Source organism: Nothoprocta perdicaria, unplaced genomic scaffold, assembly GCF_003342845.1.
Source record: "Nothoprocta perdicaria isolate Ctin4 unplaced genomic scaffold, notPer1 scaffold_481, whole genome shotgun sequence".
In the NCBI taxonomy this organism is placed as follows: domain Eukaryota; kingdom Metazoa; phylum Chordata; class Aves; order Tinamiformes; family Tinamidae; genus Nothoprocta; species Nothoprocta perdicaria.
The window spans coordinates 166,041-181,220 of record NW_020455734.1 but is presented as its reverse complement, the minus strand read 5'-3'; the positions used below and the strand labels follow the sequence as shown (position 1 = coordinate 181,220).

The 15,180-nt window shown below is 42.5% G+C and overlaps 3 protein-coding genes across 5 annotated transcripts; all 3 read right to left on the bottom strand.

The window, feature by feature from the left end:
• Positions 1-6,014: 6,014 nt before the first annotated feature.
• On the bottom strand, positions 6,015-8,574 carry LOC112954061 (olfactory receptor 1020-like). Of its 2 annotated transcripts, XM_026047208.1 has the most exons (2): positions 8,565-8,574; positions 6,015-6,946 (listed from the first exon to the last, which is right to left on the bottom strand). In XM_026047208.1, exons 1-2 carry the CDS (start codon positions 8,572-8,574, stop codon positions 6,015-6,017), a joined length of 942 nt encoding a protein of 313 aa, XP_025902993.1. The 2 variants fall into 2 exon arrangements, with proteins under 2 accessions (XP_025902993.1, XP_025902992.1); XM_026047207.1 differs by lacking the exon at positions 8,565-8,574 and having other exon boundaries at positions 6,015-6,962.
• A 2,369-nt stretch (positions 8,575-10,943) lies between these two features.
• LOC112954058 (olfactory receptor 1019-like) lies at positions 10,944-12,623 on the bottom strand. 2 transcript variants are annotated; one of them, XM_026047204.1, is made up of 2 exons: positions 12,612-12,623; positions 10,944-11,858 (listed from the first exon to the last, which is right to left on the bottom strand). In XM_026047204.1, exons 1-2 carry the CDS (start codon positions 12,621-12,623, stop codon positions 10,944-10,946), a joined length of 927 nt encoding a protein of 308 aa, XP_025902989.1. The 2 variants fall into 2 exon arrangements, with proteins under 2 accessions (XP_025902989.1, XP_025902990.1); XM_026047205.1 differs by lacking the exon at positions 12,612-12,623 and having other exon boundaries at positions 10,944-11,867.
• Positions 12,624-14,010: 1,387 nt separating this feature from the next.
• LOC112954060 (olfactory receptor 5G3-like) lies at positions 14,011-14,937 on the bottom strand. Its single transcript, XM_026047206.1, has one exon. The coding sequence runs from the start codon at positions 14,935-14,937 to the stop codon at positions 14,011-14,013; it is 927 nt and encodes a 308-aa protein (XP_025902991.1).
• Between the last annotated feature and the right edge of the window lie 243 nt (positions 14,938-15,180).

Sequence of the window (15,180 nt, the reverse complement as noted above, 5' to 3'; positions counted from 1 at the left end):
TGAACTATTTTATATTTTATGATTTTTTTTCCATTAGTGAAAAGCAGCAAGAACAAGTTGTCCAGTTAGTGAGAACCAGCAAAAGCTTTTTAATGATACATGCCCTGAAAACAGGGATGCCTTTGTTCTTTAGTGAGATTGAATGAGCAGGCTTGTACCAGTTTGAACAGTGGTTAATAGTTTTAGCTGGACCCACAGAAAGCCTTTCCTGTGGCCTGGATGCAAAGCTCTCATCATATACGAGGTTAAAACTATTGCTATCACAAGTGAGACTACTCTCCCTCCCAGAGATAGAAATGCACTTTGGGGACTAGCCATCCTTCCAGGAGGCACCTGCTTAACAAGTCTTTCTGGGAYTTATGAAGAAATTACTCTAATAATCCCAAAGCCTTCTTAGTGAGCTTGTAGTCAACCTAGTCATTCTTCTTAACAAGCCACGAGGGATTAATCAGCAGAAACTAACAAGAAACTTTCTTCTTTGCGAATGGCCATGAACACTTCTAAAGGGCATTTGTCACGGCTAGCCCAGGCCCTGCTGCTGATGACTAGAGAGTCAAAGGTTCAGGATGTGAACATATGAATTGAATATATGAATAGTTTAAGGAATGGATTTTTAAGGACCTTAGACTCACTCATCCACATCTTTGCAGTCCTCCACTCTTACCACAGGAGCTGCTGCTCTGCTCATACAGAAGTTGTTGTAAGAGTCTAAGGAACACAAAGATGTACATCTCTTACCACCACCAGTATCAGAGGACCCAGAAAAGAGCAGAGCAACCAGAGTCAGGCAAGAAATGAAACCTGGATCCAGACTAAGGCAGCCCCTGAGTGTGGGGTGATGCCTCAACCATCACTGAAAATAATGTATGGGAGATATGATTGCACACTGAGGTCTTCCACTGTGTTGCAAGTTGCCATTCACACATGGTATTTGAAAAGTAATGCTCACTCATTCAAAGTCACTCATATTTCATTTCATTTCATTTCATTTCATTTCATTTCATTTCATTTCATTTCATTTCATTTTTATTCATTTATTCCTTTTTTCACTTTTTCATTCTTTCACATTCATTTTTATTTTATTTCCCTTCACATTACACCACAATTCCACAAATGCTGATTCCACCACATCAGCAGGAGCGCTTTAATGTAGAGGACCTTCACACTAGAAGTGATTGATGACACTGAGATGGCAAAAAAAGACAGATGAAAGGTGTTGGCAGTACCATGGAGTTGACAGTCACGGCCAAATATGAGCCAGGTATGAGCAGAACGGAGACCCTCCAGGACACGAGAACTTTAGCAGGCTACAGATGGCTGCAAAGCAGTTGCATGCCATCACAGCCAGGAGGTGGCACTTGGCCATCCATGAATTAGGCATTACCTTAGAACAGTCATAGTGGTAAAGATTGCATATGAGGATGTAAGAGGAATAGCAGATATCTAAGAAGTGTAGGTTGCTCAGGAAAAAGCACATCGAGGATGTGAAGTCTGGGATTGATTTTTAATGGGAGTGATCACCCTAGAATTTCCCAGCAAGGGGAACTGATGAGGACCTGAAAAACTGGGCAGTCTTCAGTGCCATTAGAATTAATTCAGCAATCAGGTTATCATTTCTTTGAATGGGGAATTAGCTCAAGTGCGAGGGCATTTGCTTAGCATGTTGAGAGACAGCAGGATCAATGCCTGTGTTCTCCAGCATACTTTCCATGAGCCAACAATGTATCCAAGAAGGCAAATATTATCCTGGGCTGCTTTGAGAAGAGTGTTGCCAGCAATGTTTTTGTGTGTGTGATTAGGAATGGATATAAAAAACTGGGAAATAAAAACACAGAGAAGGTTGTTGATGAGAAACACTTTCCTGAGAAACTTGAAAGGGTTCCCTATCTTACAGCCAGCCATCTAAAAGCTGGGTAATCAAGTTCCATTTACAGCTAACCCATAGAGAAAGGCAACATTGGAAGCTGAGTCATCCCATCATCATATGGTTATCATATGGTTATGAGATACATAGGAAAGATCCACTTCTCTGTCTCTATTGACCTAAAAGGAAGCTTCTGCAGCTACTCCGAGCTAATGCCTCACTTATGGATGGTTGATGTTAGCTGACATGAAACTCCCCACCTCCAAAACCCATAATATGCATTAGAGAGAAGATGACACCACAGAAAAAAAAAAAAAAATGAGAGCAACGATAGCATAGTTTTCAAAATGATTACATAGTCCAAAGCAAACACAAATAAACACTAATCAGCCACTTGCTCGTTTTTGTTCTGTAGGAGTAAATATGATCTGTGCTAAGCATAGCACGTAACGTCTTTATGATGCAGCTTATGTTACCTAGGGAAATGAAGAAAACTTTCAAGAATATGAGTCAGTCTCTCATGGTTGCTTCCTGGGTGTCTTCTGTCAAATAACTAATTTAAACTAATTATTAAAAGACAAATGTGAGGAGAGAATAATTCTTCTCCTCATAATTAAGATCTTCTGTAACAGTTTGAACTAGAAGGTCCCTGAATTTACCTGGCTTTGTGATCAAAGGCACCCTTTGCTTTTCTGAGACACAAGGACAATGTGTGCAATGGCTCAAGTACCAACTTTGATCAAATAATTCATGGGGAAAAAAAAATCTCTCTTGCCTGTACATAAAGTCAGTGGAGAGCCAGGGAAGCTATTCATTTCTGAAGAACTCATTGATTTCCATTGAGCAAGAGGAAGAATTTGCAAGACCTGTATGCAAAGAACCCAGGCTTATTCCCTTTTATCTTTCAAAATACCTCTGTGGGCAAATGCGTAGCAGAAATGCACAGAAAGGTGTTTCAGTGACCTTGAGGTACACAGAGTCAAGGAAGAAAGGGTGGGGAAAGAAAAAAAAAAAAGGCAAATATTTGATCAGTTTTCGTATTTATAGAATTTTTCTCTAGCTTGTAATAATATCTCAGCAAATATTACATACACTGGCTCACAAGAAGTGATTTTCAGTGACTGTGACTCATGAGGCTGTAGCCTCAATCCTGGCCACTTAATAAATCATGTCACAGCTTGTTCTAAGCAGGCATGGTTTTCCATCCTGGTAGCTGTTTTTCTTGCACTAAACAATATATCCGAATGTTTGTGGTTCTAAAAACAAGCATTTATCTCATCTGCTCCATCAGCTTAAACCGTGAATTGCCGTACAGGTTCATTTGAAACATTCAGACAAGAGCATGCCCCAGGTCTGAAGATAAGAGATGTCAGCTGAGACATTCTTGGCTTATTAATGTTTATGGCAACATACTGGCTGGAAATACCACATCGCATTTTTAGAGTTACAAAAGAAGATGATAGAAAAACCAGAAAGAAGCTCAGAACATGAACTGAGGCACCTGCCTTAAGACATAAGGTGTCTATATTTAAGCATCTAAGGAGCTTTCCAACTAAGAAAAAATGAAGTCGCTTGGTCCCTGGAGTAAGGGATTTCTGGAGGGAAGGRAAGACATTTCTGTCCAAAGGTATCTACATTCTGATGAAGTCTCAATTTATATACATGCAATTGCATTAAGCATCTGTAAATGCACATACTGTAATTTATAGCTACAGATTTTAAAACTAGGTGAGATGAACCAAGAATCAAAAGGGCAACCCATCAAAACCCTAAATAAATATGCATGGTGAATATATATATACACAAGTATATTATATTATCTATTATCTATTATCTATCTGATAGATAGATATTATGTATTATCTATCTGTTATCTATCTGATCTCGAAGGGAAGGGCTCTGGGGCGGATGCTGGTGCCGGAGCTCCTTGTCTAGAGGGGAACCACTGCAGCCCAAAGCYGCCGAGCGAGGGAGCGCAGGCAGCAAGGAGCGCGGGGCAACCCCGGCCCGGTATCGACCCCCTGCAGGTACGCTGCCCTGCAGCCCTGGTACAGACCCCTGAGCGGGCAGCGCGGAGCCACGGCCGAGGCGGATCTGACTCAGCGAGGGCAGAGCCGGCAGGACAGGCACGAATTTAAAAGCTGCCTCTGGGGAGTGTGAGGGATCAGGAATGTGGTGAACACAGTGTGGTAGTTAGTTCCCCCTCTCTGGTGTGCAAATTAATTCTGCCCCCAGTCTCCTCTGCCAGCAGGAGACCAGGTGAAGCCATGGTCTCTACCCGTCAGAGAGCTTGCGCCAGGAAGGCTGTGGCAACGCAGGCTGAGCCGCCACAGAAGCATGTGGCAGTCCTGGTCTCCAGCTGTGAGGAATGCCTGAGCCTCTCCTTGTTACCAAGGAGTGGTGAAAATGCTGCCTGCCTTAGGTGTGAGCAGGTGGAGGACCTGCTTAGCCTGGGGGTGGAGCTGAAAGAGGAGGTGGAAAGGCTCAGGGCCATCAGGAAATGTGAAAGAGACTGGTGGAGCTGCCTTCTGCAGTCCTCCCAGGAAAGGCGAGGAGGTGGAGTTGCTCTGTATGTGAGAGAGCAACTGGAATGCATGGAGCTCAGTCTGGGAGTGGATGATGAGCAGGAGGAGAGCTTGTGGGTAAGGGTTAAAGGGCAGGCCAACCTGGGAGACACTGTGGTGGGTGTCTGCTACAGGCCACCTGACCATGAGGAGGAGGTTGATGAGGCCTTCTACAGGCACCTGGAAGTTGCCTCATGGTCACAGGCCCTGGTTCTCATGGGGGACTTTAACTACCCTGACATCAGCTGGAAAGACAGCACAGCAAGGCACAAATGATCCTGGATGTTTCTGCAGTGCGTCGATGACAACTTTTTGACTCAGGTTGTGGAGGAGCCAAGAGGTGGGCTACTGGACCTCGTACTAACAAACAGAGAGGGCCTTGTTGGAGATGTGAAGGTGGGGGGCAGCCTTGGCTGCAGTGATCACGAGTTGGTGGAGTTCAGGATCCAATGAGGAGGAGGCAGGGCAGTAAGTAGCCTTGCTATCCTGGACTTCAGGAGGGCCAACTTYAGTCTCTTCAGAGACCACTCCCAAGGAAGGGAGTGAGGAGGAGGGGACAGCCTTTTTTCAGTGGTGGACAGCTAGGGCTAGAGGAAACGGCCACAAGCTGAGGGACCAAAAGTTCTGCAGGAACTTAAGGAAACACTTCTTGACAGTGAGGGTGCCAGAGCCCTGGCACAGGCTGCCCAGAGAGGTTGTGGAGTCTCCTTCTCTGGAGATCTTTAAAACCCGCTTGGATGCAGCCCTGTGCTACGTGCTRTATGTGACCCTGCRTGTGCAGGGGAGTTGGACCAGATGACCTCTGAGGTCCCTTCCAACCTTAAGCATTCTGTGATTTTATAAATAAATGTGTATGTGCATGCATATATTTATGTGCATCCATTTATATGTGCTTTCAAGTCTATAGAAGGAGGTAAATGTTTCAGAAGGCAAGGAATGTCTCATGAGTTCAGTCTGTCTCGYGTGACTTTTTTTCCCTACTGATTAGAAGGAGAATCTAGGAGGCATTTTACTAAGATGGGGCAAATCTAGGCCTAAGCGACTTACCTCATGTCACTTAAGGAATCTGTGACGTTTCTGGGAACTGAACCATGATCTTCTGGTTAGATTATCACGTTTCATGGTCACTGAGCTGTAAACATTTGGATGTGTTCGCTGGTAATCTGCCCATGTCTTGATGTGAAAGGAGTTTCAATAGTCATTTTCACACCTACAGCAATAGCTGTTATTCCTTGCCATTACCCAAGATAACAGTGCTAATGTATTCTCAGTGCTAATGTATTCTCAAACCGCAAGTGTTCAAAAGGGCTAAACTCCTGAAATTAATAATAGAAGATTGTAAACACAGTGGCAAGAGTGGCAAATGCATATCTTACAGAGACAGTTCAATAAACATTTTAATCTGAGAACAGTTAGTGACCAAAGGTACCAAGTGAACAACGCAGAAACTTCTCTATACTTGTGTCCAGTGYCCATCATTACCTCATAGATGAGTGCTGTTTTTTTCCACATCATAGTACTACAGATATAGAAGAGTACGGAAGTTTCTAAAGAGACCTCTCTTCTTCTGAAGCATCAGGAAATAATTATCTTTCAGTTGAATGTTTCCTGTCAATCACTTTCCCGAGGGCATCCTTCACCTCCTTGTTCCTCAGGCTGTAGATGAGGGGGTTGAGCATGGGGGTCACCATGGTGTAAAACACAGAGGCCACTTTGTCGAGGTGCTGGGAATGCCTGGAGCTCGGCCGTGAGTACATAGATGCAGCAGATCCATAAAAGAGAGTCACGGCTGCCAGGTGGGAAGCGCATGTGGAGAAGGTTTTGTACCTGCCCTCGGCCGAGCGCATTCTCAGGATGGTGGCCAGGATGTAAGCATAGGAGAAAAGAATGACGAGGTTGGTTATTAACAAATTGAAGCCAACCACAACAAACATCATAATCTCATTGATGGAGGGGTCAGTGCAAGAAATGGCGTAGAGTGGGGGCCCCTCACAATAAAAATGATTGATGACATTGGGACCACAGAAGGACAGTCGAAGTGCAAACCCAGTATGGATGGTGGCATTCACAATCCCAGCAACATATGAGACAGCTACCAGCAGGGCACAGACTCTGCTGGGCATGGAGATGGCATAGAGCAATGGGCTGCAGATGGCCATATAGCGATCATATGCCATAACAGCCAGGAGGTAGCATTCGGTGGTGGCAAAGGTAGCGTAGAAATAAAATTGTGTAAGGCATGCAGAGTAAGAAATGACTTTGCTCTTTGTTACAAGATCTTTGAGCAATCTGGGGGTGATTGAGGAAGAGTAGCAGATGTCTAAGAAGGATAAGCTGCTTAGGAAGAAGTACATTGGTGTGTGAAGCCGGGGATCTATTCGGATTAACACAATCATCCCCAGATTCCCTAACAGAGTGATCAGATAGACAACTAAAAATACCATAAAAAGGGTGGCCTGCACCTTTGGATGTTCTGAGAATCCAGAAAGAACAAATTCAGCAATGAGGGTGTGATTTCCTTTGTCCGTCATCATAGCACATTGCTAAATGAAAGTAGATAAAGAGAAATAGCACATTGCTAAATGAAAGAGATAAAGAGAAATACAAAGTCAACATATTCCTCCCCCCGCCTCTCCCCGGTGTAAATGATAGATAATTAAAAATCTTTTTGATTAGGAAGCACGAAACTCAGAGGCAGGAATTGTAGAACAATATATTGCAGCTTTGTCTTGAAACATATTTCAGGGAAAACAATGTGCATGATGGAATGCATTTCTAAAAGTAATATTCTTTCTCCTGAAGAAGCCATGAAGTTTGTTGCTTATTTGAAGAAATGACCAGAAATTTGAAGAAATGACCATAGCAATTGCTTCTGGGTTTAGATAACTAAGTCTCTATCTTTTTTTTTTTCTTTTTTTGTTTTTTCTTTTTTTTTAAGCATTTTGAAGAAAATACAAAGAGAGAAAGCACTGGTGAGAGAGAGATGGTTCAAGACCACCTCGTCCAAAAGTTGACCTCACCAGTCACTAGAAAATAAGGTTGAAGTCCCGTAATTTTAATTAAAATAATCAGATAAAAATCTGTCTGTCAGTGCCTGTGCACCTCTCTTGACTTCAAATAGAGTGTAAGTTAGAATCGATCAGAGATTTGGTTTAACATCTTTTGATTATCTGGTTTTGGCAAGACATATGTTAACCTTGGGTGACTATTTCATGTGCATACAGCTGTCTACCTGAAGTACACCCTTTGTAACAGACTGCCTCTTTATGGCTTGATTTAGGCTAAAACTGAGAGGGGCTCCCCAACTCACCTGGCTGCTCACATTTCAGGGGCCCTTTCAACATATCAGAGACACACAGGCCGTCCTTGGGGTCTCCCAGTCCAAAATCTGATGTGGGCAATAAGCATGTTCTTCTTTGAGTGTTCGTGTTAAACGCAAGAATGATTTGCTGAAGGGCATCAATTCCTGACTGAGAAAAAATCCATTTATACAATCCTTTTATGGCAATACCAAGGGTTTTACCAGTAACTACCTGGTAGTTTTCATATGTAAATTTCTCCTGGGAGTTCCTGATTTTTTAAAGTAGCTCCTTAAGGAGGAGACAGGAGCACAAGCAAACACAATTACTTTCATCAAATAAGATGTAAACTGTTTTTTTTCTATTTCTTTTTGTGTATATTTTTTCTCTTGAAATATCAGGGGATTAAAAAGAATTGATTCAAGAGTAAAGATTCAGGGATTAGGAAATAGGTTTAGAATTTGGAGAATTTTTGCGTGAGGAGGGAAAATATTTATGAACTTTTCTGCTGCAATTTGTTTTAACATTAAATAATATGCCCTGTTATTATAAAAACTAGAGAGCTGTATCCACATCTTCTGCGGGAGTCAAAGCCAGGTTCATAGGGGAGAAAAATCTCTTTTATTGCTTTTAAAAAGTGAAAAAAAAGAAGAAAGAAGGAAAGAAAGAAAAATATCTGGCATTTACGTTAGATCTTCTAGGGAAAATGTCCATATAAAATGTGTGCCTTTCTTCACAAGAAGCTAGTTTCTTACCTTAGTGACCTTTATATCAAGGAAGAAAGCACAGTTCAGACACTACCTTCATCCATTTTGCATTTCTGTTCATTCCAGAAACTTTCTTGCATGCAAAACCCATCTGTGCTCAGCTGAATTATAGATGATTATTTACCAGTTAGCTTCACATTCTGACTTTTATTTGGACGTGATTTTTGAAGGACTCCGAAACGTCTAACAAACCCAGTTCTTCCATATATTATATGCATTGCAGTGCTCTGAAGTGCCCAAAGTAGACTTGTAACTTGCAAGGAGGTGGCCTTGGGGTTAATACTCATCGCGTAAGCTATTAAAGCAAGCCGCTAGGAGTGTTCATCCTCACCTACATCAGGTCATCCTGACCTACATCATCATTCAGACCTACATCCTTGTCTGAAATGCGCAGCGTCTTTCTCTTCCACCCAGTAACGATAATTTTGAGAAGTCCTGAGGCAAGACGGCTTGCAATGGGTGCACTTTTAGGTATTCTCGGACACAACCAGCTGTCTGTTGCAGAAGGGAGGAACACGGGAGAGACTAGGGATGATGGACTAAGAGAAGGCAAGCAGAGACCAGCTACATGCAGAGCTGCTCCTTGAAGAATGAAGTTTTATCTTTACCTTAATAGGCCCTATGCTCACCAGAATAAAAAAAACAAATTACTAATTTCTACAGAGCCCCAGGAGAAGTGGACAAACTGCAGAAGGAGAAGGGTAGTAGTATGTTTGCAATGCATAAACTGGGGGAAATTATGTTCTCTTTGAGAAAGGCACAGGCAAGTGCATATCCAGGGATGCCCACAGTAGTTTCCTTTTTCTGCAGCTGGTTAACTTAAAAATGTTGCTGTTAATTCTTTGGGAATCCTAAGAAGGTGTAGGAGAAAATCCTGCAGGCAGCGGATAACCTGATTTATTGGAAACATTTTTCTGGGTTCTTTCTGAGGAACTCAGCAGAAAGCACCCATAAATTCTGACCCACTGCCATGAAATATTAATTTTAGAGTGGACATATGCACTTTCAGCATGATGAGATGAAGCTTTCCCCTTTATTCTTAAATTAACTCTTTAGAATGTGCCCTCAATGTGATTGGTCTGAACAAAAATCCATATTTGTCCTTACAGACCTGTCTGTACAGGCCTGTACAGATCTACAGAGCTGGCAGCTAATCACCCTCATCTGCCAAGGAGCAAGTGGAGAATACTATGAATTTTCCAGAACAATTCCATCTCATCCTGAAATAGATATTCAAAATAGATCAGATGAATCAAACACCCCAGATGCCTCATTCTCCCCATAACATGAACCAATGGTGACTTACTCAGACATTACTATATTAGAAGCACCTAAAGTTAGTTAACATGACTCCCAGACCAAGATGACTACGCCCCTCAGTGAACCGTGGAAACAGAAAGTATTAGCAAGCTGAAGTCCAGTTTGCTTACTGGAAAATGAATTTTGCATGCCCTGAGACACATAAATAAGAGAAGTTGTGGTGGGGGAGTCCTGGTCAATGGTGAGCATGCCAGAGCCATCAGACAACTGAGACCTGCCTGGGTACAGAAAGCATGGAGGCTTTCTGTGTTGYCAGCACCTGAGGAATGGCTATGAAATCCTGGGATAACCGAGCCTGCTCAGGCCCGTCCTTGAAACACTGCCCACAGAGCAAGCTGAACAACCCAGGGCCTCAGGGTATCAAATGCCATCTTTCTACTAGGCAAACTAGTAGCATGGTAACTTACAGGCTGGAAGTTGGAAACACGTCTTCCATGTTGAAGACATGGTTGACATGTCTGGGATGACATGATGTCCAGGGCAAGTGATTTGCATGCAATATATGAAGCACTGAGATAAGCTATTCTACAGTAAAGGCTACCATTATCCTTGGACAGAGAAACCAGAGGAAATAATAAATAAAGTTTATTGTACTAAAGAAAAACCTYAGACAGCTACTTATAAAATGTGGAAACAAAGTTATGGAAAGCATTGTCCCTCCCCAACGTATGTTCTTTATTTAACTTTTTCCATTYCCTTTTGGGCCACCTCTTTCAAGTCACAGAATTCAAATATTGCTGCAGCACTGCATAARCACTCCTTGGTAAAGAGTATTGGTTGCGTATATTCTAATCCTGTTCCTAAGTTTGTTTACTCCAGAAATTTCAGTAAGAACGTAAGTGGGAAGCTCTTAGGATAGTGTTCTCTTTTTGCTTTCCTTTCTTTCTTCCTGTTTTGAAGAAATCATAATTGCAAGGAATTTATTTCTCAAAAGACTCTACCAGTGAATCTATTCATAATTCAGATTTTCTGCTGTGTTTAACAGAAGACAGCATCCCTATACCTCATCATGTATGCAGAAATGTAAAATACCTTGATAGGTCAGGTCACACTTGTTCCTTCTTTTCCCTCCACTGTGAGAATTAATGCCCAACCAGGTTGTTTAGAGAAAGGCCTATGGAAACAATGCTCAAGAGAAAAACTTCTTCATGGCTCTTCTGAAGGCGTTCTTCACCTCCTTGTTCCTCAGGCTATAGATGATAGGGTTTAGCATGGGGGTCAGCACAGCGTAGAAGATGGAGGCTGTTTTATCTTGGATGTCCAAGTGATTGGAAAGGGGATGCAGATACAAGAAGGCAGCAGAGCCATAGAAGAGAGTCACAGCCACAAGGTGGGAGGTGCAGGTGGAGAAGGCTTTGTGCCTGCCCTCCACAGAGCGAATATTCCAGATAGTGACAAGAATGCAGGCGTAAGAAACAAAGATGGCCAAGACTGAAGTTGTTATGATGAAACCAATGCTCGTGACCATCACTATCTCGTTGACCCAGGTGTCAGAGCACGAGAGTAACAGCAGTGGAGGGATTTCACAAAAGAAATGATTAACAACATTTGGGCCACAGAAAGACAGCTGGAGGAGAGCACAGGTGTGCACCAGGGCATTGAGAGTCCCCACAGTGCAAGAGCCCACTAACAGCTGGACACACACGCTAGAGGACATGACAGTCAAATAGTGCAGGGGTTCACAGATGGCCATATAGCGATCGTAAGCCATGACAGCCAGGAGGATGGCTTCTGTAGTGCCAAATACTGCATAAAAGTAAAACTGTGCAATGCAGCCACTGAAAGGGATGAGGTTCCTCTCAGTGAGGAGGCCTGACAGGAGCTTAGGRGTTACAGACGAAGAGTAGCAGATGTCCAGGAAAGACAGGTTGCTGAGGAAGAAATACATGGGGAGACGAAGCTGAGAGTCMGTCCTGATTAGTATAATCATACTGAGGTTGCCCACCAGAGTGGTGACATAGATCAGAAAAAAAACCACAAAGAGCAGTCGTGGTAGATTTGTGAAACCCAGGAGAACAAATTCTGTCACTTCTGAATGGTTTCCCTTCACCATTCTGGTACCATGGCAGAGGAGGTGTAAAAGAAACTCATGGAGGAGAGGTGAAATAATTCTCCTAGTATTAGSGGTCTGTAGTGCCGGAGACTAATATGCAGTTTGGCGTTTCCTGGATGACTAACCCACTTATTCTGGAGAAAATATGTGTCAGTTACCCACAGGCAGGCTGAAGATTGACGACAACCAAAAGAAATCTGGAAATTAAGTAAACAACGTATTATATCATAACATCATAATACATCATAACTGCAGAAAAAAATCTTAAAGAGACCTAGCTTTCACAGGCACATTATGGGGAAAAAAAAAAAAAAAAAAAAGTGAGATATCTCAGTAAGATATGAAAGCTACTTTGTCCTGATACCAGTACTGAGGTCTGAGACACAAGACTGTATCAACTCTCTAGAAGATGGTGATAGTAGTAAGGTGACACCTGCCTTCGTACCTACCCATTGCAGAGCAGATCCTCAAGATGGCAGCCCAGATGTACCTGTAGGAAGTGAGGATGGTGACGCTAGTGAGGATTATATTAAAGCCAAYGGACACAAAAATTTAGTTGATACTCATGTCAGAATGTGAGACAGCGAACTCTGGCTGCATTTCRCATCAGAAGTGATCAATGGTCTTGGGATCACAGTATGGTAATGCAGCAGGCAATACATTTCTATTAACAATCCAGAGCTTTGGGATTCATTCCCTGAGGATATTTTCCTCTCAAATGTAGACAAACAAAATAGTCATAACAACTGACGACATGAGTTCAAGTATTTTGCACTCTTGCTTATTCTATGACCAAGGCTCCCCGGGGAGCTGCCTGTCTGATTATGTGATAATACCTTATCCTTTTGGACTTAATACAAGTAGAAGTGTATTATGTGCTTATTACAAATAAGAATAACTGTGAGGACAGGATTTTCTCTTGTGAGTATCCTTGGCTATCAATATTAGAGCTGATAATGTTTATGTCTGCTTTAGTGCTACCCAGTGTAAGAGAGAGGTCAGCATACTGGAGGGGTCTGGTGGTGACTACCACGGTGGTCAGGAGGTTGAAGCACATGATGTACAAGGAGAGGACTGCATTTGCTGAGCCTGGAAAAGTGAAGGCAAGGAGGAAATCTTGTTGCTGTCTCCTACTCCCACGTGCAAAAGTGTGGAGGAGGAGGGGACAGGCTTTACTCAGTGTTTCACAGGGATAGGAAAAGAGGGGATGGACTGAATTTGCAATTTGGGAAATTCAGAATCGTGAGGCTGGTCAGACACAGGAGCAGAGGTCCRGGATGGGAGGCTATTTTAGAGGTATCCATTGATTCCTTCCTCCTCCCTTGGCAAGGTGGCCTGGATAGCAGTAGTGATAAGAGAGGAATGTGAGTGTAAATAGTGTGCRAGTGAAACACCCAGTGCTGTCTGAGAGGGAGTTTGCCCAGACTGATAACATTAAACAGGAGGATGACCATCTCCTGGATTAAACAGTAACCAGAGAGTTAACAAGACGCTTTGGAAACAAAGAAGGATTCAGCTTTGCCACCCTGCACTTATGCGCCTTAAGGACCTTACAACCATTTCTTAAAATTAAATTTTCCTCAGTAGAATAATAGTAAAGATATTGAATACTACTGACTAGTGGAGTAGTAGTATTAATAATACAGTAGTATTCAGTAGAATAATAGAAGAGAGCGTCTGCAATCTGACTTTTTAGGTAATAGAAGACCACAGGTATGCTGTGGTGCCTTAAGTAGCAGTGAAGTAGCACATGTTCACAACCCGAGTCCAACCCCCTAAAGAAATTTTTGAACTGTTCTCCTGTRCTAAATTTTCTGTATGAAAGGCCCTGCCATAATACATGAGAGAAATAAATGCAAGAAAACAAAATGGAAGACAATGAAGATCTCATGCTTGCAAATCCTATGCCTATGTCTTTATTAGTTAAAATTAACTACTGAAAACAGTTATCAGCAACTAAAGAACAGAGTTAAGTCAGTTTAATCAATTAACTGAGTTAGTCCTGAACCAGCTGAGAATGAATCATCCAAAGCATCATGTAAGCCAAAGTGAAGAAAATAAAAAAAAAAATGTAGATTTAATCAAAAATTGAGCTTTTCACTCAGGCTTTTCACCTCTGTCTTTAAACTTGTAGCATTCAGCTTCATTTTATTTTTGTGATACTCCTCAGAGCTTTCTTCACTTCTTTATTCCTCAGGCTGTAGATCAAGGGGTTTAACATAGGAGTCACCATTGTATAGAGCACCACTGCCCATTTATCTTCTCCTCTTGAATTTTCTGAGCTTGGTTTTAAATACATAAGGAATGATGTCCCATAGAAGATGCTCACAACAGCCAGGTGTGAGGCACAGGTCGAGAAGGCTTTGCATTGGTCCTTAGCTGAGTGGATCCCCAGTACAGTGGAACAGATGGCAGTGTAGGAGCTCAGGACAATGAGAATGCTGGAAATACCATACAAGCTGGCAGAAGTTCTAAGAATGGTGCGGTTGAGGGTGGTATCAGAAGTGGAGAGTGAAATCAGAAGGGAGATATCACAGAAGTACAAATCAATGACTTTGGAGCCACAAAAGGATAAATTTAATATACCCAYGGTGTGACTCACGCTGTTCATCAGCCCAATCAGATAGGACCCAAACACCAGCTGGAAACAGAGTTTTGGAGACATGACAAGAGAGTATACCAAGGGATGACAAATGACCACATAACGGTCATATGCCATTGTAGCCAGCAGGAAACATTCAGCAATCCCCAAAATATCAAAAATGAGCACTTGAGCTACACAGCCAGCATAAGTAACATGCTTCTCCTCCAACATAAAGTCAGCCAGCATCTTGGGGGTAACAACTGTGGAAAAGCAGAGGTCCACAAAAGCCAGATTGCTCAGAAAATAATACATGGGGGAGTGGARTTGAGGACTGACTTTGATTAATGTGATTATCCCAAGGTTGCCCAGGATGGTAACAAGATATATGAGCAGAAACATCTGAAAGAGCATAACCTGAATCACCGGATCAGTTGTGAACCCCATCAAAGTGAATTCAGTCACCTGGGTGCAGTTTCTTTTTGTCATTATTTTGATGCACAATTTCCATGTGAAGTATTCCGAGGAAGATCAATAATTCCTTGCTACTGCAGGCATGCTACTGCTTTTCYCCCTGGTGAAAAGCATCTCCAGTGGGCAGTGTTATTGGTGCTGTGCAGAGAGAGTCATGTAAGATCTAAAGGAAAACTGAGACATGAATCAATTTGTGACAGTTTGTTAGAAGGCTTCTCAAGTAGTGAGGCGCTGTGAAAGCCAAGTTCTGCCCAAAGT